At 47.9% G+C, this 27,410-nt stretch overlaps 2 protein-coding genes across 2 annotated transcripts; one reads left to right on the top strand and one right to left on the bottom strand.

Annotated features, from left to right (window-relative positions):
• The first annotated feature begins 20 nt into the window (after window positions 1-20).
• L2HGDH (L-2-hydroxyglutarate dehydrogenase) lies at window positions 21-14,388 on the top strand. Its single transcript, XM_035097529.2, has 10 exons — window positions 21-146; window positions 1,670-1,785; window positions 2,355-2,506; window positions 3,993-4,124; window positions 6,157-6,319; window positions 7,195-7,229; window positions 8,003-8,170; window positions 9,982-10,139; window positions 12,547-12,678; window positions 13,080-14,388. Exons 1-10 carry the CDS (start codon window positions 31-33, stop codon window positions 13,273-13,275), a joined length of 1,368 nt encoding a protein of 455 aa, XP_034953420.1. The 5' UTR covers window positions 21-30; the 3' UTR covers window positions 13,276-14,388.
• A 1,734-nt stretch (window positions 14,389-16,122) lies between these two features.
• Window positions 16,123-27,003, bottom strand: LOC118077555 (serine/arginine repetitive matrix protein 2-like). Its single transcript, XM_060270014.1, has one exon. It carries the CDS (start codon window positions 25,892-25,894, stop codon window positions 18,920-18,922), a length of 6,975 nt encoding a protein of 2,324 aa, XP_060125997.1. The 5' UTR covers window positions 25,895-27,003; the 3' UTR covers window positions 16,123-18,919.
• Between the last annotated feature and the right edge of the window lie 407 nt (window positions 27,004-27,410).

Here is a 27,410-nt window from a genome sequence, read left to right as displayed (position 1 = left end):
GGGAGGGAGGCGGACCCGGAGCCCGGCATCATGGCCCCTCTGTGCGCCCGGGCCTTGTGGCAGGGCGGGCGGGCGCGTTGGCTGCGTCTCCCCCCGGCCCCGGGCCGCCTTCTCCCCGCCAGGCACCTCGGAGGGACCCCCGGGAGGTGAGCGGGCCGGGCGCCCGGGACGGGGCGGGGGGCGGGCTAGGCGGGCTGCCCTTGGACCCCGAGGCCGGGAGGGCAGGAGCGCCACAGGGAGGAGGGGAACCGGCGGGCGCAGCTTCTGCTTCGGGGGGAATTCAGGGCTAAGCAAGCTCTGGCTTCGGGCAGGCCTAGGCAACCTCGGCCCTCCAGAGGTTTGGTGACTACAATTCCCATCATCCCGCCCACTGGTCCTGTTAGCTAAGCATCATGGGAGTTGTAGTCCCAAAACCTCTTTAGGGCCGACGTTGCCTAAGCCTGGCTTAGGGCCTCACTCTCTTGCCCCCCCCCCAAAAAAATATTTAAAGGAAACAAAAACCTGGATGTCCATTTCCAAAATATAAGATAAAAAAAACAAATAAAATAAAACCTACCTACAGCAACAGTGTTCTATGTGGTTTAGGCTCCTGTGAGGTAAGTCATGGGCCCCGCCTGCTCCCGCAAATATCACTGGTTTGCTCATTTCTATATCAATTGCTTCTATAAAACAATTAACAAATTGCCCAGTAGCACCTTAGAGACCAACTAAGTTTGGTCTCTGGAAGACATATAAAGGGCCCCATTACCTTCAGTAGCTTAGGGCCTCATCAGAGCTAAATCCGGCCCTGAGCATCACCACCATCACTTACTGCATTTCATAGTCGCTTCCTCTGGCCCCGCTAAGACAAACCAGAGCGACTCACCAACAAACAGAAACAAGATAACATGAAACAAAATTTAAAAAAAATCCTTTCAGTAGCACCTGAAAGGATTATTATTATTATTATTATTATTATTATTTTGACTACGTCAGACCAACACGGCTACCTACCTGTAAGATAACATGAAAACGATCCTCATGATCATTATTCTCCTAGGGAACAGCCTTAAGAGCAGAACTTAAGAGCGCTCCTCACCTGGTTGTGGAGGGCTGTGATGATAAAATGAGACACAGGATGTACATATGGTAACCGATAAATGAAAGTTTAAGAGTCAGACAGGACAACAGGTGATGTGAAAGACAAGCTGCAGAGCAGCTGCCAGTCAGAGGAGACCACAGGATCTTCCATACTTTTGTGTGGAATTGCAATGCTTGGTTCCTTCATTAGTTCTGGGGCATCGACAGGATGCCGTCCAAGTCATCGCCATTCTGCCTTTTCCCTGCTGCTCTTCCATCTTCTCGGCCTAAAGACAGTCAATGACTTTTTAGGGGAACAGAAGAGTAGTACAATCTTTAATGGTGTAAATGCGTATAATGTCACTCTCCATCTTTTTTTTAAACGGCGGGGATTTTGGCACGGGCTGTGACGTACTGGGAGAGTGAACAGCTCACCCCACATTCATTATAACTTTCATCCTTTTTTTACTTAAAAAATCTTAATCTTTACATCAATGGAAAACAAAAACCCACCCCTCTCGGAAATTGTCTGATAGCTTTTTTACCAAAATAAGTTCTTTGGTAGTGTGGAGCATGTGATTATCATCCTTCTCAAACACATTTTTAATAGCACCTTTGATGTGGCTGTCGTTGGCGCTGGAATTGTGGGGCTGGCATCGGCCAGGGAGCTGAGCCTGCGACATCCATCCCTCACTTTTGGAGTGCTGGAAAAGGAGAAGGAGTTGGGTATGATATCTGGATCTGATAAAAGAGCTCATCGCCTTCCGTTTTCGTTTCCCTCATGCATTTTTAACTTCCACATGCCCCATCTTCCAGATTTGGTGGTGGTTGTTTAAATGGCTTACTAAAAGGCATCGTTCAGTTAGGCACACTCCCATCAGGAACTTTTTTCTGTACGGGCCAATTTTACACAACTTCCCACTTATCTTAATAGGCCTACCTATGGCTGGATATGCCACATGGGGTGCTCTCCGCCCTGCCCCTTCTTCTACCAAAATTAGGCTTGGAGGAAGATTTATTGTCACCAGTAAGAGCCTAATTGCAAAGGGGGGGGGAGGGCAATTTGGAGGGGTGGTGGCAGTGGATGGGGAACGAGCTAATTCATTATTGCAGACTTTTCCTTATACATTTCTGGTCAGTTTACACCACATTTATAGTTACTTCTCATGGCTTGAAGTCTGAAAAATCACCTGGCGGTTTAAATATGTATTTCACCCGACAGTTAAAAAGAATAAAGGTCCATGCAGCGTGTATTTCAACATTTCTCCTTATTTGTAACACATCTCTCCGACTAGCCTTCCATCAGAGTGGACACAACAGTGGTGTTATTCACAGTGGGATCTACTACAAACCGGGATCTCTAAAAGCGAAGCTGTGTGTGGAGGGGGCTGCCCTCTGCTATGAGTACTGCGACCAAAAGGGAATCCCGTATAAACAATGCGGCAAGGTATGGTAGGTGCTGCACTTTTTGATTTTCTGTTTCAGCAACTCCTAATATCCTTGTAGAGCACTGTAGGTCAAAAGAGTCCTTACGCCAGGGGTCAGCAAACTTTTTCAGCAGGGGGCCAGTCCACTGTCCCTCAAACCTTGTGGGGGGCCGGACTATATATTTATATATATATTTTTTTGGGGGGGGAGAATGAATTCCTATGCCCCACAAATAACCCAGAGTTGCATTTTAAATAAAAGCACACATTCTACTCATGTAAAAGCACGCTGATTCGCGGGCCATATTGAGAAAGCGATTGGGCTGGATCCGGCCCCCGGGCCTCAGTTTGCCTACCCATGCCTTACACTTTTGCTTTATGCATTTGATTTTTCTGACTGCCGTAAGAACAGTCTCCTAAGGCCATGCAGTGTGTGGAGTGGTACAGCGGCAATGAATTAACTTGAGTTTCCTGGTCTAAATTAGGGGTTTTGCTCAGTGAAGCCCTAATCATGAACTGGACCCAGGATGAGATATAGCTATACAGTAGAAGAAAAACCACTCTGAAAATGCTCTGAAAAAAACTGTTGTAATGCTCACAGTGGAAAATTTCAGAGAGTTCCAATTTTGACTCTACAGCGCCACCTGGTGTCACAGTGTTATAACGCATTTATAACATTTTATTTTTACTAGCTGAGTCATAGCTGCCAAGTTCTCCCTTTTTTAAAGGGAAATTCCTTTATGCTGAATAGGCTTCCTCGCGAGAAAAGGGAAAACTTGGCAGCTATGAGCTGAGTCCTTGATCTTTTAAGGATATATTGGGGAAAACACCCAGTACATACCCCCACATTTCCAAAAGGTAGTCATTGTGATGTGAGGCCAGTTCATAACCTTTGCAAATCCTTGGCCTCTGAAGAAAACTATTTTCTCTCATGAGACAGTGTTAAATAAAACGTTTCACCTCTGAAAAACGCTCTATTGGGAGCGAATTTTCCCTGGCAGCAGACAACAGAACCACGAGACTAGTGTAAAATACTCAGACAAGAGTTTTATTACGACTATACAAACAACAAACCCAAAGCACGTGGGTGATCTCTTTCTGCAGGCAAATTCAAACTGCAACTTTTCTCTTTATACCCATCACCAGCTGTGTCTAATTAGCCTGGAAAACCACACGCGGAACTCATAGAAAATGTCCTTAAAGTTATCTGCACCCTTTTCCTGTTTTGTGACAAATGATACCTAACACGCTCACCCGTCACCAGCCAGTTTGCATGAATCACTGCAGTCTGCTCTGCTGAAACCTGGAGCCTTCACCTATGCCAGGTTTTTGAAAAGAGGATCCATTTCCATTCCATTAAATTTGTATTTAATTAAGATGGCAACATGGCATTACTCCTGCTCCATCCTACACAGCACAGTTGTCATTACCTTTGCTCTTTCGTTGCATTTTTACTCTCTGGCTGGCCCACGTTCCGCATTGTGACTTCCTTTATTTCTTCTGCAGCTGATAGTTGCAGCTGAACAGGAAGAAGTTCCGAGACTCAAGGCGCTGTATGAGAGGGGCCTGCAGAACGAGGTCCGCGGACTGAAACTCATCTCTTCCAAAGAAATACAAGCGAAGGAGCCCTACTGCCGGGTGCGCGACCTTCTTCGACGCGATGCCTATTTTTTTTGTTCTAGGAACCTTTTAGAGCGGGTTGGGATCAAGGGAAGCCCAGTGCAGCTGTTCACCTCCCCATTTGAATTACCAACCTCCATTAAAGGAGCATAAGAACATGTCTTCTGCTGAGTCACACCATTGATCCATCTAGATAAGAGGTGGAAGACTCCCTGGTTCTGAATGGGGTAACTGTGCCCCTGAAGGACCAGGTGCGCAGCCTAGGAGTCATTTTGGACTCACAGCTGTCCATGGAGGCACAGGTTAATTCTGTGTCCAGGGCAGCTGTCTACCAGCTCCATCTGGTATGCAGGCTGAGACCCTACCTGCCCGCGGACTGTCTCGCCAGAGTGGTGCATGCTCTGGTTATCTCCCACTTGGACTACTGCAATGCGCTCTACGTGGGGCTACCTTTGAAGGTGACACGGAAACTACAACTAATCCAGAATGCGGCAGCTAGACTGGTGACTGGGAGTGGACGCCGGGACCACATAACACCGGTCCTGAGAGATCTACACTGGCTCCCAGTACGTTTCCGAGCACAATTCAAAGTGTTGGTACTGACCTTTAAAGCCCTAAACGGCCTCGGTCCTGTATACCTGAAGGAGCGTCTCCACCCCCACCATTCAGCCCGGACACTGAGATCCAGCACCGAGGGCCTTCTGGCGGTTCCCTCATTGCAAGAATTGAGGTTACAGGGAACCAGGCAGAGGGCCTTCTCAGTAGTGGCACCCGTCCTGTGGAACACCCTTCCAGCAGATGTCAAGGCAATAAGTAACTATTTTACTTTTAGAAGACAACTGAAGGCGGCCCTGTTTAGGGAAGCTTTTAATGTTTAATGCTGTACTGTTTTAATATTCGGTTGGAAGCCGCCCAGAGTGGCTGGGAAAACCCAGCCAGATGGGCGGGGTATAAATAATAAATTATTATTATATTATTATTCTGGCCTGCAATAGCCTATCATGGAGCCCAGTATGGACCTTGAGGCCATATTCCCCCAAACTTCACTCATGGTAGTGACCTCAGCGGATGGGCATGAAGACAGGATTTAATTCTGCATTGGTTGCATGATTCTGTTCCCTGGCAGCAGGATTCAATTTCTGCTCATTCATTTAGTGAGGGTTAAAATGCTATGCAAAAGTGCCCTTTGAAGCAGCTTTCAGGAGCGAGCTAATTCAAAGAGGCTCCTTCACCTCTGGGGTTTGAAGGAGAAGCACAGAAAGCCCTTGGTAACATCTTCCCGTGAGGAGGTTTACAAATGTACAGAGGGCTCTTTGAAAGCCCTGTAGTTTGCTTTGAGGTCCCGACAATCAGGTTCTTCAAAGAAAAGCGTGTGATGTCGCTGCGACACCAGATGGTTGACAGATGGGCGCCCACACCCACCTGCCAACTTTAGCCTGCCACGGGCGCAGGAGATAAAGATCAGGCCCTTCAGCCGGGAAAGCTTGCCCACTCGCTGTTCAGATCAGCTCTGTCTGCACTGACTGGCAGCGGTTCTCTAGTGTTTCAGACAGGTTTCTCCCAGCCCTGTCTTGAAATGCTGGCGGCTGAAACCACGACCCCCTCCACACATGGCAGATGCCGCTGAGGAAAAGCATATCCACGGAGACACTTTTAATTGGCCTTGTATCAATTTCTGTAGCTCAGTGGAAGGAGGCTAACGCAAATGTGATGGAGACTCAAACTTCCTCGCCCAGGAAAAGTCCACAGGCTACACAGGGACTTCTATAAGCCCTGCTGGACCAAGCCAAAGGGGGCCTCCCGCAGTGGCCGAGCAAATTTCTGTGGGGAGCCCACAAGTTCTCTCCTGCTTGTGACCCTCAAGCAGCTGGTGTGCAGTGGCTGGCTGGGAATTGGAGGGTCCTTTGTCCTAATTGCTTCCTGCTCAAGAGTGCTGCTTAGGAGCCTATCTGGACCGGCAGCTTCTGAGCAGGCCTGAAATGGGGCCTTTCTGTCTTCCTCCTCCTTTAAAACTCTCTGCGGCCCTAAATCCCTTTGAATGTCTTTTCAGGGTTTGATGGCCCTGGACTCGCCATACACAGGCATTGTGAACTACAGGCAGGTGGCCTTTGCCTACGCTGAGGATTTCCAGGCAGCCGGAGGGACTGTTTTGACGGACTTTGAGGTGACGGGCATGGAGGTGGCCAAAGAAAGTCCTGCTGGAAGTGAAGAAGGTCAGGAGCTTTCCCGCCGACTGTTTTGTCCTTCCTTCCCACTTTGGCAGCCTTCCTCTGTGAGGTTCTGTGGCGATATGCAGTCCTGGAGCTCACAGCCTCTTGGGTGCTTCCGGAGATCCATGCTTCCGGAGGTTCATGGGATGATCTGGGAGAGCGACGTGGAATGTTTTCAGGTGGATGCAGGAATTGCTTTAGAGACCATCCTGGGAAATGCAGAATTCCAGAACTAGCCCATAGCCTAAATTCAAAGTAGCCGTAGCTGAGAGAGCTGTGGCAATTCAGTAAACTTTTCTTCCTTGCAATTCAATAGGAAATCATTAGTTTATAGTAGGTATTCTGTAAGTATTCTGAAAACACAACTGGCGCCTTGGAACTGAAGCCATTCTCTGAAAATGTTTGCTAACATTCTCTTTGTTTGGCCCGTTCAGATTCCGGTGCAAGATGTGGTCTATTTTGGATTGTGGGTACATAGAAAACGTGCCTATTTGTGGGTCACTTCTGAAAGAGCAGCTAGTCTCTCTTTAAGGCCAGAAACTCTAGCTCAGTAGCAGAGAACCTCCCTTGTATTCAGAAGGTTTCAGGTTCAATCCCCAATCTCTCTTGCCCCACTCCGCTCTGGCTGAGATGCTGGAGATCTATTCCCCCTCGCAGCGGATAATACTGAGCTAGAGGGACAAATATCCTGACCCTGGAATTAGAAGGTTGCTGAAATCTCCTGTTCCATTCTGCAGGGCGCAGCTGTTTTTTAGCCTGGGCTGCCCTAAGTAGGGCCTTGAATCTGCCTGACAAGTTCTTCTGTATTGCTCAGATGTTCTGTTTATATGCCGTTGTTTTATGTGTGCCATTTATAATTTTCATCTTATTATTTACAGGGATGAAATATCCAATTGTTGTTAGAAACTCAAAGGTAAGTCCAGGCTTTCAGATTACATTTTACTTTTCGAGTGCACAATATTTTCTTCGTGTTTTGGCATTTGTCGCATGTCAAGCATACAAATACCACGGTTGCTGTCGTCACCGCAAAAACGGTTATTAATGTGAGTCAAGCAGCTCTTGCCTCGAGGGCTTCATAGTCCTTTCCCTGCTCAGGGTCTAGTCTTAAGAGAGGGTGGTGCCTGACTCGCTCGGAAGGTGGTGGACTCTCCTCCATTGGAGATTTTAAAGCGGAGGTTGGATGGTCATCGGTCATGGAATTGAGATCCCTGCATAGCAGGGGCTGGACTGGATGACCCTTGTGGTCCCTTCCAACTCTACAATTCTATGATTCTATGACTCTGCCCTTGAAGGACCTCAAGTGCCTCTCATGTGGAACCTGAATCTGCAGTTCTGCCTGTGAAGAAACAGAGAAGGGAGAACTGTGGGGTTCCAGGCTGGGATTCCACACCTTTAATTCCTGCTAGCTTAGCAATCAGCAAGCCACACCAGCCTCCTCTGGGAGCTCTCTGTGGTCCTGAAGAGCCTTCCAACTGCTCTTTGGCCTGTCAGACCACTCCTGGTCAAGATCAGGCCTCTTCGCCTCCACCTGTCACACTAGAACAGGTACCTTCAAGAATGGGGAGCAGCAGGATAGGAGGTGTGGAAATGGAAGGATAAACAGGCAGCCCAGCGGCTCAGCTGCTTTTGTGATGATGTTCGATGGTGCTATAGCTTTGCTGAGTCTCGACATCTTCTTTTGCACAGGGGGAGGGAATCCATTGTCGGCATCTTGTGTCCTGTGCAGGGCTTTATTCGGACCGCATCTCTCAGATCAGTGGCTGCAGCCCGGAGCCTCGCATTGTTCCATTCCGGGGTGATTACTTGGTGCTGAAGCCAGAGAAGTGCTATTTGGTAAAAGGAAATATTTATCCGGTACGTCAATTTACAGAGAGCTTGAGAAAGCTCTTGGTGCTTCTGGGTGTTATTTATTTAATATTTTATTTAATATTTACTAAAATGTAGACATGGTGTGAGAGGCCTTACACTGTAGTTTCAGGGCAGATCCACTCTGCATACTTTAGCCTATTTGAACTATTTTGGCTTTCCTCTAATGAACCTTGGGATTGTCCTCTTGTGAGAATCCTCAACCACCCGGAAGATGAGTCCTGTGGCTTTGGTGGTCAAAGACTCGTACAGTGCCGGTGGGAAAGTTATATAGATATTGAAATTACCTGATCTGAACCAGTCTGTGTCACGGTCCGGTCGGCGGGCGTCAGGACCAGAGGCAAGATGGTGATGAAGCAGGAACAGGTGCAGGGCTAAGGGTCCAGCAGCAGGCAGTTGCAGGGTCAAGGAGCAAGGCAGAGACGAAGGTCCACGGGGCAAGAAGCAAGGCGAAGGCTCAAGAAACAAGAAGCAAGGCGAAGGTCCAAGGGTCGAGGAGCAAGGCGAAGGCAAAGCAAGGGTCCCAGGAGCAAGGAGCAAGGCGAAGGATCAAGGAACAAGAAGCAAGGCAAAGGTCCAAGGGTCGAGGAGCAAGGCGACGACAAGGCGAGGGTCCAAGGAGCAGGAGGCCAGATGCAACCAGGCAGGGATAGTGTCGCTGTGGCAAAGAGCTGAAGGGAAAGGCTGGGCTTTTATCCCTCCCAGCTCCTGCCACCAGATGCAGTGAGATCTCAAGTGGCCTCACCTGAGTGACCACTCCTTGCCTCTCCAGCACAAGCTGAGGGCTTCACCTGTGTGGCCACGCCTTGCTTCCCCAGCACAAGCTGAGGCAGGCCCCAGTCCTGCAAGGCACTACAGGCCCCAGAGCCTGACTCCTGCCCATACTCCTGACAGTCTGCTTTAGAGAGGGTATATTTGGGAAATGCTGGTTGCTCTAAGCAATTTCCCAGAATATTCCATGTTACTGGTGCCAATTTCCCTTGCCTCCATTCTGACTTAAAAGCTCCCCTCCAGATGCTGATTTTTATGTATCTGTACATTTAGCCACAGCGGGTGGCGCTGTGGGTTAAACCACTGAGCCTAGGGCTTGCCGATCAGAAGGTCGGCGGTTCGAATCCCTGTGACGGGGTGAGCTCCCGTTGCTCTGTCCCAGCTCCTGCCTACCTAGCAGTTCGAAAGCACGTCAAAGTGCAAGTAGATAAATAAGTACCGCTACAGTGGGAAGGTAAACGGCGTTCCCTGTGCTGCTCTGGTTCGCCAGAAGCGGCTTAGTCATGCTGGCCACATGACCTGGAAGCTGTGCGCCAGCTCACTTCGCCAATAACACGAGATGAGCGCCGCAACCCCAGAGTCGGTCACAACTGGACCTAATGGTCAGGGGTCCCTTTACCTTTCATTTAGCTAAGTAAGAGATTGTATCTCAATAGACACAACCCTCGGAGATGTATTTAGGTCCACACATGCACTAATCTTTCTCGGGAGAGCAGAAAAGAAGTTCGTGACTACAAGTGTTGTTGCTCATATTTACCATGTGATGTGCCTAGCCTAAAGGGCTCCACAAAGATTGGCACTGAGACATTTGGGGGGGGGAGCTCCACCTGATGAACAATAATTACCAGATCCCCAGCTTTCATTTAAAAAGAGGGTTTGTGGGTGTGAGCCAAGCCTGCTCTCTTCTTTTCAATGTTTTCTTTGGTTTGTGCCATTCAGAGAGATGCTCCTTGGGCCATTCTTGCGTGATGCAGTGTGTGGTTCTTTCGAATGCGTCTTGACTCCCGAGTGTGTTTCTCGTGCTTTAGGTACCTGATCCCCGTTTCCCCTTCCTGGGTATCCATTTCACCCCAAGGATGGATGGCAGTGTCTGGCTCGGGCCTAATGCTGTGCTTGCCTTCAAGCGAGAGGGCTACAAATTTTATGACTTCAGCTTCCAAGACTTTGTAGACGCAGCGGCTTACAGGTAGTGTCCTCTTTCCATTCATCTGCAGGTTAAGAACGAGACTCTCACTACCTCTGCCCTACCCCCCTTTTCTGCAGTTTGTAGTATGAACCATAGTAATCCCAGGAAGCATTGCGCTGCTTACTATGGGCAATGGAGGAGGGAGACATGCTTCCTGCATTGGTTGGTCTCCAGGGTGTTATGGGTTGAGCATGTGCATTTCTGGTGCTGCAGGGAACACCAGGGGGTGGGTACAGTTTCTCTAATATATATTTTCCCCCTGTATTGTTGCTCTTTCCTCTTAAGCCAGCCAGCTTCATGCTCTGCACCAGCTCCTAGCCCTCACATATGAAGTCCTCTGGCTACATTTCCTCCTCTCCCCCCCCCCTGCCCCCATTCAACACAACACAAATATTTCCGTTGTCCGTGCTCTCCTCTCATTTAAGGCTTCTCCCAACACCGCCTTATTTAATGAGATCTACTTCGTAACACTTTTTCTAAACCTTTTTTTTTTTTTTGCTGGCTCCTCTTCCACCGGACATCCTCCTGGCCCAGCCGCAGAGCCCTTGATTTTTGCTGCCTCTCAGAGCTAAGGAGCAAAAGGACCATTTAATCTCGTCACTGTTTTTAAATGTATTAATCACACCTGTCACATACAATGTTAGTGAGGGACTACCATAGCTGTTATAAAAACAAGAGTTTGGTAGCACCTTCAAAGTTGAACAGGTTTTTTCTTATGGTAGAAGTTTCTACAGGAGAGAGTCCAGCTCATAAGATGCATGATGTGTAATCCTCAGTTGCCAAATATAATAATAATAATATATTATTATTATTATTATTATTATTATTATTATTATTATTTATACCCCGCCCATGGAGACTCTTGAGAGTCTCATGGACTGCAAGAAGATCAAACCTATCCATTCTTAAGGAAATCAGCCCTGAGTGCTCACTGGAAGGACAGATCGTGAAGCTGAGGCTCCAATACTTGGCCACCTCATGAGAAGAGAAGAATCCTTGGAAAAGACCTTGATGTTGGGAAAGATGGAGGGCACTAGGGTTCCCTCAGCCACTCTGGGCGGCTTCCAACAAAATATTAAAATACAGAAATCCATCAAACATTAAAAGCTTCCCTAAACAGGGCTGCCTTGGGATGCCTTCTCATATTATACACGTGGGGTGTCAAGAAAAGTGTGTATGTAGAGAGATCAGAGGTAAATGAAACACACAAAAACACTGCATATGTTAAATGGCCTGAATCAGGGTGATTAGTTTTTCTACCACTACAGGAGTTAGTTAGCTTACCAATGTTAGGATTATTTGTTGTCATCAACAAGGCTTTGTGACAGGGTGGATTTTATTTAAAACAAATCGATTTAAATCACCAGTCAGGAAGACTTGATTAGTCAGGAAGAATTGATTTTTTTTAATTTATTTTTACAGACTCATTCTTGTTAGTATAATCTTAATATTTACAACCAGCTGAAGGTTTCATTTTTGGAAAAATAAATTTTCAGAGTAGTTTTTAGTTATATCAAAAATTACTGATTTTGTTATACTATTAGAAATACAGTACATAGACAGATAATTATGAAATTATTGTTTATATTTGGACAACTTTTCCGCTGCACTTTATTGGAATTTCCTTAATAACAATTTAAACAATTTATTTAACTAAAACAGTATTATTTAACTAAAACAGTAACATTATAGCATATGTATTCATGTTTGTTAACTGATGTGGTTAAACTATTTTTTTTAATAAATAAAAAAACCTTAGACTGAGTTTTCGCACACATGAAGAACTTAAAACAAATCCTTATTTCCTGATGAATAGCCCTTGGACTATAATGTAACTTAAATAGAAAACTATCTTTAGAAAGATTTTTCCTCCAAAAGCATTTTATTTTAAAAATCCGATTTAAATAACAAAAAAATCTGATTTAAATGAAAAAAATCCATTTTTAAAAATTATTCTTTTAAAAAGTAATTGATTTTTATCCACCCTGCTTTGTGAATGGTAACTGCAAATAGTTTACATATGATGACGTTTACACTTTTTTGCATTTCTTTCCTTTTTAACCGCTCTGCTTACATTTTTCCTTTACACTTGTGTATGTACAGTGGTACCTCTACTTACGAATTTAATGCGTTCTGAATGCACATTCGTAAGTCGGAAAAAATGTAAGTCGAATCCCATAGGAATGCATTGGGAGAAAAAATTCGTAAGTCGAAGCAACCCTATCTAAAAAATTGTAAGTAGAAAAAATCCTATCTAAACAGCATCCAAGATGGCGGATGGAGCTCCATTCGTAAGTAGAAAAATTTGTAAGTAGAAAAATTCGTAAGTAGAGTTACCACTGTACATGTTTGTGTGTGTTTGTGTGAATGGAAGCCACTTGCAGTAAATGTTGCTTTCCCTCCTCAGTGGCCTATGGAAGCTGGTGTTGAGGAACTTCTCTTATGGAATGGGAGAAATGTACAGAGCATGTTTCCTTAGTGCTCAGGTGAAGCAGCTGCAGAAATTTATACCAGAAGTTACCATCAATGATATACTCAGGTAATCCTTTGGGGATTTAGACATGGCTGCAGACCAAAGTCCTGCATCTGTTTCCTAAACAGATGCCTCTTCTAGGAAGCCTGAAAGCGACGGCAGGGCAGGGCTCTCCTGACCTGCAATTCCCAGCAGCTGGGCATTCAGAGGCATGCCACCTCCGACGGTGATGTTGGATAAAGGATGGTATATAAATCTAATAAATTTAAAAAGCGCCTGAGATATGCAGTTTCCACTTAAAACAGCATATGAGCACCTGTAGGGTCTAATAGCAATTTAAGCATTTTGTTCCTAGGCAAGCAGGCTGGGTCCCAAGTCTCCTGTTGCATGAGCTGTGATAGACAGAGATACAATTCAAGGTCCACTTTGCCCTGTTTGAATGCCCAACTTCTCCTTTCTCTTTGCAGAGGCCCAGCTGGTGTCAGAGCTCAGGCCTTGGACAACGACGGAAACTTGATTGACGACTTTGTGTTTGACGGAGGCACTGGAGACATTGGCAGCCGAGTCCTCCATGTCAGAAATGCCCCTTCGCCTGCTGCTACCTCCTCCCTTGCCATTGCGAAAATGATCGCTAACGAGGTGGAGCGGAGATTTGAGCTCTGATGGAATCCTGGAGGCCCGTTGGATCTCTTTGTGTTCAGGCACTGTGCTTGGAAATGACGGGGAGGTGGCCTTTTGGGGAGAAGCAATCAGAAAGAGAGGCTGCCAACTGGATTGCCTTGCAGAAGCCTCAAGCTTTACAGTGTTCTGATGAACCTCAGAAGTCATGCCACAGGAGTCAAACACAGTGAACACCAGTCAGGTCCATTAGATGCCATATTAATTTGGCAGGGGAGATTGGTCCTGTGGTGTAATCAGGAATGCAGTTAGAACAGCAGACATCACCACTCTTTTCTCCTTAGAATTTCACTTTTGAACTACCTGGGTATGCAGGAGCTGTGACTGTTTTAATTTCCTTCCATCACAAAATCACCTGCAAAAGGCACAGCAGGAACACAGCCTGCTCTCCACAAAAAGGGAATTGTCTGCCCAAAACACATTCTTTCTCCCTGTCCATGCCAGGCCACACTCTGGGTTGTGGCAATTGCAATAACAGGCGAGTAGTACCATTGCCAATATGCCCTGAGCCCCAGGGAAGGACACCTGTTTATCAGAGTATTGAATGTGATTCCCACCTTCCAACTTACAGAACATAGGAAGTACACTGCTGGCACGATCCAGAGGGAAGTGCTTGTGGGGGGTTGGACTAGATGCCCCTCAGGATCCCTTCCAACCTTACAATTCTACCATTCTAAGCTCCATTGAGTAGCTGAGAAGTGTGCGGGAGGACAGTAATAGATAGTCCCCTAAATAATGGATGCACACAGTGGTTTGGTCACAGCAAGTGGTGCTTTTTCTTTGGAGGGTTTTTTTGTTTTTTGTTCGGTCTTCGTTGAAAATGGGCAAGCAAATCGGTGTTTCATTTTCTGGTTAGATCTACATATGCACACAATCTTCATTTACTGGATAGTCCAGATATGCATAGATCAGGAAAAAATAAGTTTTATCTAATTAAATGCAAGCTATTTTTATAAAAACAAAAGATAATGGGAGTATATGATTAGAAGCAAAAACAGCCGTGATCTGGATCTACATTTTTAAGAATGTGAATTCATGCAAAACTTGTGCATTACACTGATCAATAAACTTATACAAAAACTGTTGCATGAATGCAAATGTGTTGTCTTCATTGAGTTATGGTGTACTGTACATTACATTTTGTTTCTATTCCAAATAGACTGTGAATCACTGCAGTTCTTGGTATCACAGTCGTCTGCATCCCAATATTTTTTTGACCTAGCCATCCGCTTAGGTGAGGAAAATAAAAGCCTGACTTCTTGACACCCCTTTTCTGTCTGCAGAACCCCTTCCAACCTTGCTACTGAACCTCTGCCTTGTGAAGCAGGAAAATTTGCTTGTTGCACTTAGACACCAGTGAAAGCTGAAAGGGAGAGAAGCAAAGCTGTTATACCCTGGATGGGGAAAGAGGCTGCAAATAAAATTTCTCCCTGTAAATGTTTGTTGCCACCACCTTTCAAGAGAGCAGAGGCAGGAGTTACATGTTACCAGTGCTTAATACCACTAGGAGAACCTAGTATTCTGGTTCTGTTATTGTAAGGGCAACATTGGCTATATATAACACCAAATCAGTCTGAAAATCAGTGTACTGTACAGTGGAATCTCGGTTTATGAACACCTCGGTTTATGAATTTTCGGTTTACGAACGCCATGGACCCATCTGGAATGGATTCATTTACTTTCCATTACTTTCAATGGGAAAGTTCGCTTCAGTTTATGAACACTTCAGTTTATGAACAGACTTCCGGAACCAATTACACCCATGCTTCGGGTTAAGTACGCTTCAGGTTGAGTACTCCGCGGACCGTCTGGAACAGCTTAATCCACTTTCCATTACTTTCAATGGGAAAGTTCGCTTCAGTTTATGAACGCTTCAGTTTATGAACAGACTTCCGGAACCAATTGTGTTCATAAACCGAGGTACCACTGTATATATTGTATATTGTTAAAAGAGAATTATATTAAATTGATGTACAGTACCAATGATATTTTACACCTGCAAAAATGGCAAAATGTATAGAACAAGCTCCAATAAATGTTGGAAATTTAAAGAAAAGGAAGGAACGTTCTGTCACATGTGGTGGAATTGTAAAATAATTAAAAACTATTCCATTTATAATGAAATGGAAAGAATGTTTAAGATAACCTTGGTTAAAAGACCAGAAGTTTTCTTATTAGGCATTTTAGGTCAAGATTTGCCAAAAGACAAGAATTATTTATGTATGCTACAACAGCAGCTAGAATTTTACTAGCTCAAAGGTGGAAAAGAGAGAACAATGGCAAGAAAAATTGATGGAATATGCTGAAATGGCGAAGTTTGATGTGTAACTTTAACTTTACTATATTAGGGAATAAGATAATAAGCAGGAGAAGTGAATTCGGTATAAACCAGAAGGGTAGTTGGGGGAAGTCGTGGGGTGGGGGTGTAATTGGGAATTTATTTTGTGATTATCTCACCAGCAGTGACTCTTAAAATTAGTTGTAAAACCTAATATTTTTTTAAAAAAATAAAATAAAATCAATGCACTGTAGTGTTGGAAAGTAACCTGAAGGTCACTTTAGTCCAACCCCTTGCAATGCAGGAATCTCAACTAAAGCATGCATGAGAGGAGATATGATACCCATCTTCGGATATCTTAAGGGCTGTCACATGGAAGAGGGAGCAAACTTGTTTTCTCCTGCTCTAGAGGGTAGGGACTTGAGCCAATGACTTCAAGTTACAAGAAAGGAGATTCCAACTAAACTTTCTGACAGTAAGTGCTGTTTGACAGTGGAACAGTCTCGCTTGGGAGGTTGTGGACACTCCTTCCTTGGAGGTATTTAAGTAGAGGTTGGATGGCTATCTGTCCCTCTGCTTAAAAGCCTCAAAGGAGGGAGAATCCACCACCTAAGGGACACTGTTCCCCTGTCAAACAACTCTTGCCGTCAGAAATTTCTTCCTGATTAGTTGCAATCCTCTTTCTTGTAACTTGAAGCTACTGGTTCAGGTCCTACCCTCTGGAGCAAGAGAAAACAGACTTGCTCAGTCTTCCATGACAGCCATTCAGATTTTTGAACATAGCTGTCTTATCTCCTCTCAGTCTTCTCCAGGCTAAACATCCCCAACTCCTTCAACCATTCCTCAGAAGGCTTGGCTTCCAGACCCTTGATCATCTTGATTGCCCTCCTATGCCCACATTTCAGCTTGTCAATATCATCCTTAAATTGTGGTGCTCAGAAGTGGACTCCAGGCGTGGTCTGGCCAAGGAAGAATAGAGTGGTACTCTTCATTTTCTATATTTCTGTTGATGCAGCCAAGACTAGTGTCAGGGTTTTTCTTGTTTTTGTTTTAGCAGCTGCATCTCAGTTTTGGGGTTGTTGTTTTTTCATTAAGTATTTTATTGGGATGCTTAAGCAACACTTTTTCCTGACCCTACCTTCAGGTGAGACTGGGGATGAGTCTCTACGCTCATGCTGCACTTTTTTCTTCCACTCCCCACAGAGCACACAAATGGTAACACAAGTAGGAAATCCCACCTGTATTGTTGAACATGGGATCTCCTCTATGAATATTGAAACTGAAAATCTGCCAGCTTACTTGGGAGTAAGATTCACTGACTCTAGTGGAACTAACAGCACAATCCTAACCATATATATTTGGAAGTAAGACTATAATGAATTCATCAGGTCTTAGGAGTTAGGAACGCTGCCTTCATTCCTAGGGGCATACTCCATGTACCCTGTATGAGAAAGATGTACCAAATGGTCAGGTCTACACTCATTTATTTGGAATTGGAACCTATAAAAATATTTGCTACACATCATAAAATAATTATTATTAATAATATTTTTTTATTTATACCCCGCCCTCCCCAGTCAAAATTGGGCTCAGAGTGGCTCACACCAATAAAATTACAATAAATTAGGCTTATCTATAAATCGATACAATCATTTTTGCATATTTGCCAATTTCTCATCCATGGTGTTTGCTTTAATGCCAGGGCAAAGAAAATGATTTAGGAACCAACCCGTAGTTAAACCGTGGAAGAGGGGGAGGGTCCTTCAATTTTTTAGCCAGCAGAGCTTATGGGGAATAGAAACGAGGGGCCCTAGCACTTCTCACAGGCATGAGTGGGGAGGAAACCCTAAAAGGCTCTGGTTGCAGGTACATGGGAAGAACAGGGTCTGAGAGCCTGGGGAGCTGCTTGCCAGTTAGTCCTGGGCTAACAGACCAAGGGTCTGACTCAGTATAAGATAGTTTCATATAAAGATATGCAGATTACATCCAACTTACCATATCAGTTTATAGATTCAGGATTACAAGGATCCTGACACCTCTGCACTTATACAATGGATTCTTTTGCTTCATAGAGAGCAATAAAGAGTTGGATGAGGCCACTGGAGTGCAGTGGTTGGAGTGGAGGGGATAGGGACCTCCAAGTGGAACTTACTTCTGTATAGACACATATAAAATCGCACAATTAATAACCCAGGAAGGTCACAGTGAGACAATCTATGTACTACACTTGATGACTCACAGCTGAATGTGGGAAAAGCCTCCAGTGGATTAGGCACAGGACTGCATGCTTCAGGACCTTTCATTCAGCTCTCCTCAATCTGGTGTCATCCAGATGTTTTGGAATGCAACTGGCTGGGACTGATAGGAGTTGCAGTCCAAAACACCTGGGGGCACTAGGTTGCAGAAGGGTGCTTTAGTTGATTTAATCAAGGGGGAGAATTAATTGGTAGAGCTTAGAATTAAGAGCATACTTGTTCACAACACACACACCTCCAGGCTCCTGCATGCTGGGGTGTCACAATAATAGGGAATTGGGGCGGGACGATTACAGCTGACCTTTCCTTATAACAATATCTTTCATTTGTCAAGCTCTCGGGTATCTCACACTTCCTTCAATATCTCAAAAAGTCACCTATACTGACCTTTTGTAACAGGCAAATGTATTTACTTTTAATTCATTCATGAATGCATTATTTGCTTAAAGGCAGATCGGTCAAAATACTTTAATCAGCCGGTAGCTCTGACTGTGTTGGAGGTGATGTGAGATAGTAGAATAATTCTGTTGGTGGGGTTTGATCTAGGATGGTTTGTTCACACAGAACAATAATCACCTGAAGCCACAGCTACCAAGTGATGAATCTATTATCTTTAAACAGGACTGGAGTCTCGGCCTTATCTTTATGTCATAGAGGCAAGCAAATGAGGAACTGAAATATCACTATTCGGTGGTGGCTGGTGCCCACTGGCACTGGTGGGGCAGAAGGCAGGGAGACCAACAGCAGGTGCAGCCAGAGCCAACTAATTCTAGTTTTGTCCCCATCCTCTTCCCTGCCAAGTTCTGTAAGGGCAACACTGAGTCTGAGAAGGAGGAGGAAGCTGACAGCCAGGGCCACCCCCTGCACTGGATAGATAGGTGGTGGTTGGATCAGCCCCACAGGTGCTATTAAATCATTAAACATCATTCAAGCAGATGAACCACAAAATAAACAGGTTTCCCCATTTTTATTCTGCCATCTGTTTTCCTGGGAGCTTTACTTTTGGTCTTGTAGCCACTGCTCTCCAAAATGCCATGGTCCTCTCCCACAGCAGAGTCAACTAACTCTCAGACGTCTCCAGTCTCTTAAGGCCCTCCTATCCACCAGGCATTACAGGTTCCTCATACGGTTCATCACTGAGGTAGGTTGGCTGTGAACCTTCACTGATCTGCCTATCACTCAGGTCATAATGGCTCAGCTCAGGTGAGTAGCTATCTCGCCTCTGGGGTGCTTGACCATCTGTTCCAGGCTTTTGAAAGGAAGACTCGTCTGTCTGCTGAGTATGAGATACCACCAGCCTGCCAGTTCTAATATTGATCCAGCTTCCTTCTGGCACAGAAACAACACTGTAAGTCACCTTTGATTCATACTCCACATCAACATATGTATCTACACTCAGCAGCGTAGTTGCGCTCTGGTGGCTGCTTATCACTTTCTCATTAGGATCCTGCATTTCTTCCCAAGGTTGTACAATGCTGATGCTTGATGTACAACTTTCAGTTTGTACACTGCAACAGCAGGAAGGTTCTGCAGATTTTTCTTCAGATTGCATTACAGCAGATTTGATGGGTTTTGTACTTCCTCCTCTATCACTGCCATCTTCCACAGCTCTTCCATTAACACCACGAAGTGAACTTTTGTTTGTCTGCTGACCATGACTGAACAGGAACTTACCAGTTTTTCTGTTCAGCCAGATTCCATCTTCTAGAGAAATTATGCTATATGTCTGCTGAGCTGCATCTTCACCTTCTGTGTATGACGATAAGCTCCCAAGAGTTCCTTTGCTTGCAGACTCATCAGGTTGCTGGGTTGGATTTCCTAACGTCTTCCATATGGTGTTACTAAAATGAAATTCATCACCCAAAACCTGCTGGGTTTTGTATTCCTGCTCCATTTTCAGCTCTTTGCCCTGCTGACTTCCCTGTCTAGACTGTGGCACTCCTGCCTGCTGGGTGCCCCGTCGGGATTCTTGCACCATCGCCTGCTGACTGCCCCGCCGGGACTCCTGCTTCTCCGTCTGCACCTCCGCCTGTTGGCTTCCCCGCCGGGACTCCTGCACCTCTGCCTGCTGGGTGCCCCGTCGAGATTCTTGCACCTCCGCCTGTTGGCTTCCCCGCCGGGACTCCTGCACCTCCGCCTGTTGGCTTCCCCGCCGGGATTCCTGCACCTCCGCCTGCTGGGTGCCCCGCCGGGATTCTTGCACCACCGCTTGCTGGCTGCCCCGCCGGGATTCCTGCACCTCCGCCTGCTGGGTGCCCCGCCGGGATTCTTGCACCTCCGCCTGCTGGCTGCCCCGCCGGGACTCCTGCACCTCTGCCTGCTGGCTGCCCCGTCGGGATTCTTGCACCTCCGCCTGCTGGGTGCCCCGCCGGGATTCTTGCACCTCCGCCTGCTGGGTGCCCCGCCGGGATTCTTGCACCACCACCTGCTGGCTGCCTCGCCGGGATTCTTGCACCTCTGCCTGCTGGCTGCCCCGCCGGGATTCTTGCACCTCCGCCTGCTGGCTGCCCCGCCGGGATTCTTGCACCTCCGCCTGCTGGGTGCCCCGCCGGGATTCTTGCACCTCCGCCTGCTGGGTGCCCCGCCGGGATTCCTGCACCTCTGCCTGCTGGCTGCCCCGCCGGGATTCCTGCACCTCCGCCTGCTGGCTGCCCCGCCGGGATTCTTGCACCTCCGCCTGCTGGGTGCCCCGCCGGGATTCTTGCACCTCTGCTTGCTGGCTGCCCCGCCGGGATTCCTGCACCTCCGCCTGCTGGCTGCCCCGCCGGGATTCTTGCACCTCTGCCTGCTGGCTGCCCCGCCGGGATTCTTGCACCTCTGCCTGCTGGCTGCCCCGCCGGGATTCCTGCACCTCCGCCTGCTGGCTGCCCCGCCGGGATTCTTGCACTTCTGCCTGCTGGCTACCCAACCAGGACTCCTGCTTCTCCGTCTGCACCTCTGCCTGCTGGCTTCCTCGCCGGGACTCCTGCACCACCACCTGCTGGCTGCCCCGCCGGGATTGTTGAACGACCTCCTGTTGACTGCTTCGTCGGGATTCTTTCACCTCCGCCTGCTGGCTGCCCCGTCGGGACTCCTGCACCACTGCCTGCTGGGTGCCCCGTCGGGACTCCTGCTTCTCCGTCTGCACCTCCGCCTGCTGGCTGCCCCGTCGGGACTCCTGCACCACCGCCTGCTGGCTGCCGCGTCGGGACTCCTGCTTCTCCGTCTGCACCTCCGCCTGCTGGCTGCCCCGTCGGGACTCCTGCACCACCGCCTGCTGGCTGCCCCGTCGGGATTCCTGCTTCTCTGTCTGCACCTCCGCCTGCTGGCTTCCCCGCCGGGACTCCTGCACCTCCACTTGCTGGCTGCCCCGCCGGGATTCCTGCACCACCGCCTGCTGGCTGCCCCGCCGGGACTCTTGCACCACTGGCTGCTGGCTGCCCCGCCTGGATTGCTGCACCTCTGCTTGCTGGCTGCCCCGCCGGGATTCTTGCACTACCGCCTGCTGGCTGCCCCACTGGGACTCTACCATATCTGGCTCTGGAACCCCCCTCTTTTGGCTGTCCCATTGGAACTGTGGCATATCCTCCTGTATGCACTCTCCCTGGGATGGTGGTATCTCATTCTGTTGGTTCCCCACTGCAAGTTTGTTTGCAAGCTGCAACAGTTCTCCTTCTGCTTCTTCAGGAGACATTAGGGTTTGGGCTGCAATTAGATCCGCTGTTGCCCCCTTATTCTCAGTTGGAAACTCTTTATTGCAGGTGAGCTCCTGCTCTACATCATCTTTTCCATCACTCTCAGATCCAGACTTACTTGGTTCAGCTGCAGCACTCCTGCCCATACTTCCTTTAGATGCACGCCTTAGTTTTTTTGCTATATAATCCTGAAGCCAGCTTCCCTCAGTTTGTTGACTGCTACAAGACATTAATGTGCCAGTTCTTCTGTTAATCCAGGTATTTATTTCAAGGGAAATAATACTGTATGTTTGTTGAGCCTTTGCAGAAAAAGAAGTTTTCCGTTTTGCTTGATTTGTCTCACTAGGAGCACCACTTGGTACTTCAGTCTCTTTTTCAGCACCCAACATGGCTGTGGTCCCAAGTGATTTGTCACTTTGGGATTCTGGCACAACGGGCTGCTCACTTCCTCTCCGGGACACTGCTGCTGTAGGTGGCTGGCTGTCTTTCTGGGGCTCAGGCAGGGTGGGGAGTTCACTTTGTTTCCGGGACTCAGGCACACCAGGCCGCTCACTTCCCCTCCGGGACACTGGTGCAGTAGGTGGTTGGCTGTCTTTCTGAGACTCAGGCAGGGTGCGGAGTTCACTGTGCTTCCGGGACTCAGGCACAATGGGCTGCTCACTTCCCCTACGGGACACTGGTGCAGTAGGTGGTTGGCTGTCTTTCTGGGGCTCAGGCAGGGTGGGGAGTTCACTTTGTTTCCGGGACTCAGGCACACCAGGCCGCTCACTTCCCCTCCGGGACACTGGTGCAGTAGGTGGCTGGCTGTCTTTCTGGGGCTCAGGCAGGGTGGGGAGTTCACTTTGTTTCCGGGACTCAGGCACACCAGGCCGCTCACTTCCCCTCCGGGACACTGGTGCAGTAGGTGGTTGGCTGTCTTTCTGGGGCTCAGGCAGGGTGGGAAGTTCACTTTGTTTCCGGGACTCAGGCACACCAGGCCGCTCACTTCCCCTACGGGACACTGGTGCGGTAGGTGGTTGGCTGTCTTTCTGGTACTCAGGCAGGGTGGGGAGTTCACTGTGCTTCCGGGACTCAGGCACAACAGGCTGCTCACTTCCTCTCCGGGACACTGGTGGAGTAGGTGGTTGGCTGTCTTTCTGGGGCTCAGGCAAGGTGGGGAGTTCACTGTGCTTCCGGGATTCAGGCACAGCAGGCTGTTCACTTACCCTCCGGGACACTGGTGCAGTAGGTGGTTGGCTGTCTTTCTGAGACTCAGGCAGGGTGCACAGTTCACTGTGCTTCCGGGACTCAGGCACAATGGGCTGCTCACTTCCTCTCCTGGACACTGCTGCAGAAGGTGGTTGGCTGTCTTTCTGGGGCTCAGGCAAGGTGGAGAGTTCACTGTGCTTCCGGGATTCAGGCACACCAGGCTGTTCACTTACCCTCCGGGACACTGGTGCAGTAGGTGGTTGGCTGTCTTTCTGAGACTCAGGCAGGGTGCACAGTTCACTGTGCTTCCGGGACTCAGGCACAATGGGCTGCTCACTTCCTCTCCTGGACACTGCTGCAGAAGGTGGTTGGCTGTCTTTCTGGGGCTCAGGCAAGGTGGGGAGTTCACTGTGCTTCCGGGATTCAGGCACACCAGGCTGTTCACTTACCCTCCGGGACACTGGTGCAGTAGGTGGTTGGCTGTCTTTCTGGGACTCAGGCAGGGTGCGCAGTTCACTGTGCTTCCGGGACTCAGGCACAACAGGCTGCTCACTTCCTCTCCTGGACACTGCTGCAGAAGGTGGTTGGCTGTCTTTCTGGGGCTCAGGCAAGGTGGGGAGTTCACTGTGCTTCCGGGATTCAGGCACAGCAGGCTGTTCACTTACCCTCCGGGACACTGGTGCAGTAGGTGGTTGGCTGTCTTTCTGGGACTCAGGCAGGGTGCGGAGTTCACTGTGCTTCCGGGACTCAGGCACACCAGGCTGCTCACTTCCTCTCCGGGACACTGCTGCAGTAGGTGGCTGGCTGTCTTTCTGGTACTCAGGCAGGGTGGGGTGTTCACTGTGCTTCCGGGACTCAGGCACACCAGGCTGCTCACTTCCTCTCCGGGACACTGGTGCAGCAGGTGGCTGGCTGTCTTTCTGAGACTCAGGCAGGGTTGGGAGTTCACTGTGCTTCCGGGACTCAGGCACACCAGGCTGCTCACTTCCTCTCCGGGACACTGGCGCAGTAGGTGGCTGGCTGTCTTTCTGAGACTCAGGCAGGGTCGGGAGTTCACTGTGCTTCCGGGACTCGGGCACAACAGGCTGCTCACTTCCTCTCCGGGACACTGGTGCAGTAGGTGGCTGGCTGTCTTTCTGGTACTCAGGCAGGGTGGGGAGTTCACTGAGCTTCCGGGACTCAAGCACAATGGGCTGCTCACTTCCTCTCCTGGACACTGCTGCAGAAGGTGGTTGGATGTCTTTCTGAGACTCAGGCAGGGTGCGGAGTTCACTGCCCCTTCGTGATTTGAGTGCAATGAACACTTCACTGTCTTTCTGAGACACACCAGACTGTTTTCTGACCACCCAGGGCTCATGCTCCATAGACTCCTCAATATCCTTCCAGGCAGGTGCTTGTACTTCTTTTTCAGACTTTGAGCAGGTTGATTTTTGAACCCCCGTTTCACAACTTGTCATCATTTCTTTATCACCAAGCTTCCTTTCTCTCTCTCTATTCGCCTGGAGCCAACTGCAATCAGTCTGCTGACTGAGGTGTCTTATTAATTTGCCAGATCGTCTGTTTAGCCAGGTAGATTCCTCAATTGAAATGATACTATATGTTTGCTGAGCAAATGAGGCGTTTTGCTTCAGTGGTGCTATCTTACTATCCAAAGCAGTGGGCCTCTCGGTCTCAGTTTCCTGATCCACCTTGCATTCTGTCTCTCGGGGCTTCTGGCTGTCATGCTGGGAGTCCTGTTCAATATCCTGTTGATTAGGTTGGTGGCATACTTCCAGTTCAAGCGGGGGACTGCTCTGAAAATTCTCTTCCTCAGCCTCCAGAGGAGTTTCCCCAAGATCTTCCACTGCTGCGAGGATACTGCTATAACGGAGCTCTTGAATTTCAACCGGCTTGCTGTTGCGGAGGGCATCTTGCAATTCCAGAGGGAGGCTACTCCGACGGAATTCTTGTACCTCATGTTGTAAATGAGCTGGAAGACTGCCACGGTGGAGGTCTTGAACATCAAATTGCTTGGTTTTATTGAAGGAAAGTTCACGTGGGAGGCTGCCATGGTAAATCCCAGGTGCTTCAGAGGGCTGTCTGCCCAAAGAGAGATCTTGTAACTCAACTGGAAAACTCTCCTGATCAATTTTTTGTAAGCTAGATTGGCGGCTGCCATGGCAGGAACCTTTTAATTCAATTGTTGCACTAATTGTTGAACTGCCATGGCTATCTGTCTGTAGACTCTTTTCAAACAGTTCTCTTCTCAGAGATTCTGCACTATCTGTCTGCTGTGCCTGGTCAGTTATATTTTTGTGCATTCTTTTCAGTCTTTTTATTCGTTTATCTTCTGGCATTTGGTAGGACTCATGTCTTCTTGGTAGCTGGTTGCCAGTCTTGGACTCCTGCTCTTTTGGCTGTTGAGTAATATAATAAGTTTCTTCTGCTAAAGCCTGTCGACTGGTTTGCCTTGTTTCCTTTCCCTCTGGCTGCTGAATACTGCAGCAAGATTCATGTACTGCAGTCTGTTGCCAACCTTTTATTGATTCCTTTCTCTCTGCCTCTTGTGGAATACTATGGTGAGATTCGTTTGCTATAGGTAGTTGACTAGCCCGCCTTGATTCTTGCCCCTTTGGTTGTTGAATACTAAAGTGAGAGTCTTGAGCTATAGGTGGTTCTACTTCTGTATTTGCATAAGTAGCACTGCTTATTGCAGCCTCACGAAAAGGACGCAGAATTTCTTCAAGTGTTTCTGGGCCCCAAACAAAACTAGTTTGCTGACTGCCAGATATCATTTTTATGCCTGTTGTTTTGCTGATCCAACACCGTTCATCCATTATTTCAGTTTTGTCTAAGGCCTTCCCTTGGGAAGATTTTCTGCTCTGCGGATTCTGGCCATGAATGGACTGTTGCCTGCTATGCCGAGATTCCAGTTTCTCCAGTTGTTGATTACCATTCTGGGATTCTTTGCTCTCCACTTGTTCACTCTCATAGCTGGAGTCTTGCACAACAGGTTGTTCTGTCTCTTCAAGCAAACTAATAGCCTGTTCCTGGCCTAGGATGTGAGGGCTGCTGCTGCGGGATTGTTTCCTAAAATATGTTTCACTCTCTGGTTGGCACATCTCATTGCAATTCTCATTAATTTCATGATTATGTTTCTGTTCTTCAGTACCTAGCATTTCTTCATTTCCAGGGATTACTTGGTCAAATGCAGGTTCAGAGTCATCCATTCTTCCTTTCACCTACAAACTGCTACAGTAGACACTTGAGGCCCACAGGTGCAGATTTGGCAAGCCAAGTATCTACCTCTTGCCAATCTTCACCTTTAGTTTAAAAAGCTATAAAGGAAACATGAGAGCTACCTTGGTCTGATCCCACTTCACGGGGGTTGTTTTATTCTTTTCATCAGGGCTGCGACTTGTATGTAGATGGCATCATTGTCTGGATGGTTGGCAGACTTTTTGTGTTTCTTGTTTTCTATTTACAGCCGGCTGGAATCATGGCCCTTATGACAAAACAGCAGCTCTGGATTAGGTGGTCACCAACTCTCCCCCTGTAGTGGTCTTCATGTTCTCACTCCAACTGCCTTTGTTCTAGAAGCTTCAGTAGCAGGTCTATGACATCATTGCCTTTTCTGCTCCAGCCATTCAGGTTATTATACGATAAGGCGGCATTAGTCCAGGGCTCTAGAACTGGGCACAGACTTCTTTGTGGTTGCCATTCAGGCACAGAAACTAACCCTTTGGCTGTTCTAATAGGCTGGACTACAATTTGCTTTCTATGGAAAATAACTTTAGAAGGAGGTAACTAATAGCTATTTCCATTAATGGAACTCTTAAAGTGTGATGTTAAGGTTGCTCAGCTGTTTTTAGGGATTGGAGGGTTGGTCACCCTGTTGATGGACCATGTTGCTGAATAGTGGTCAAAGGAAAGCTGGTGTTTTTGTCCCTTGGCCACAGCGTGACTGATATGAAGCTTGAAGGTCAGATGGTTTCAAGCAGGGCTTGCCTGGGATCAGCATTCAATATACAGTACTGTACACATATAACAACAGCAGTGGCCTCTCTTTTCCATGTGTATGTGTTTCAATTTTGATATCAGAAAGTTTGTTGCTTAATACAAAGGGACAAGGGATACAGGGAAGTCCCTCCCATCTTAAGTTCCAGCCCATCCCCAAGCGCTGGAGAGAGTAAGGAGAGCTCTGCCTCCAGCGGAGAGTCAGGAAGTGGTGTCCGAGGCTCAGGCAAGGTTGTGGAGCCCAGGCCGCAGGGGGGACAGGAAGTTGGACGCACGGGGGGGGAGGCCAATCCCCCCAACTCCCGAATTGCGACGCAAACGTAGGGGGAAGAGGTTGGGTCTGCCAAAGCTGTGGTGCTGGAAGAAAACGCGTCAATCGCCATTCGGGAGTTCTGACACCTCACCTTAAGGATGCATTTTTACTGCTCTGAACACTGTAAATAATCAGCACTTAATAAAAGCCTTAAAAGACCATGCTGGAGTCGTTACTCTAGAGTAGCCATACCAGGCCCTCTGACAGCAACTCCCGAATCTTTTTTTGGCTACTTTGGAGTGCAGCGATGAGCGCTCAAGAGGCTGAGCATTGGAGGCTGGAGGCCGAAGCAGCGAAGCAGGAGCTGCAGAACCTCACAGCGCACACACAGCAGCAATTGCATGCCGCTCAGGAGGAAGCGCGAGGGGCGCAGGAGGAGCTGAACAAGCTGGTGGACCAGGTGAGGACAAAAGAGG

This window comes from Zootoca vivipara, chromosome 1, assembly GCF_963506605.1.
Source record: "Zootoca vivipara chromosome 1, rZooViv1.1, whole genome shotgun sequence".
NCBI lineage: Eukaryota > Metazoa > Chordata > Lepidosauria > Squamata > Lacertidae > Zootoca > Zootoca vivipara.
The sequence above is the reverse complement of the archived record's forward strand: the minus strand, read 5'-3'. Positions and strand labels throughout refer to the sequence as shown.

What these genes read in the sequence shown, in the direction of transcription:
- L2HGDH (XM_035097529.2), top strand. Translation starts at nt 31, where the DNA reads ATGGCCCCTCTGTGCGCCCGGGCCTTGTGGCAGGGCGGGCGGGCGCGT. An exon ending in CGTATAAACAATGCGGCAAG is followed by an intron (nt 2,507 to 3,992) that starts GTATGGTAGGTG and finishes TTTCTTCTGCAG; the next exon opens with CTGATAGTTGCAGCTGAACA. An exon ending in CGAAGGAGCCCTACTGCCGG is followed by an intron (nt 4,125 to 6,156) that starts GTGCGCGACCTT and finishes ATGTCTTTTCAG; the next exon opens with GGTTTGATGGCCCTGGACTC.
- LOC118077555 (XM_060270014.1), bottom strand. Translation starts at nt 25,894, where the DNA reads ATGGATGACTCTGAACCTGCATTTGACCAAGTAATCCCTGGAAATGAA.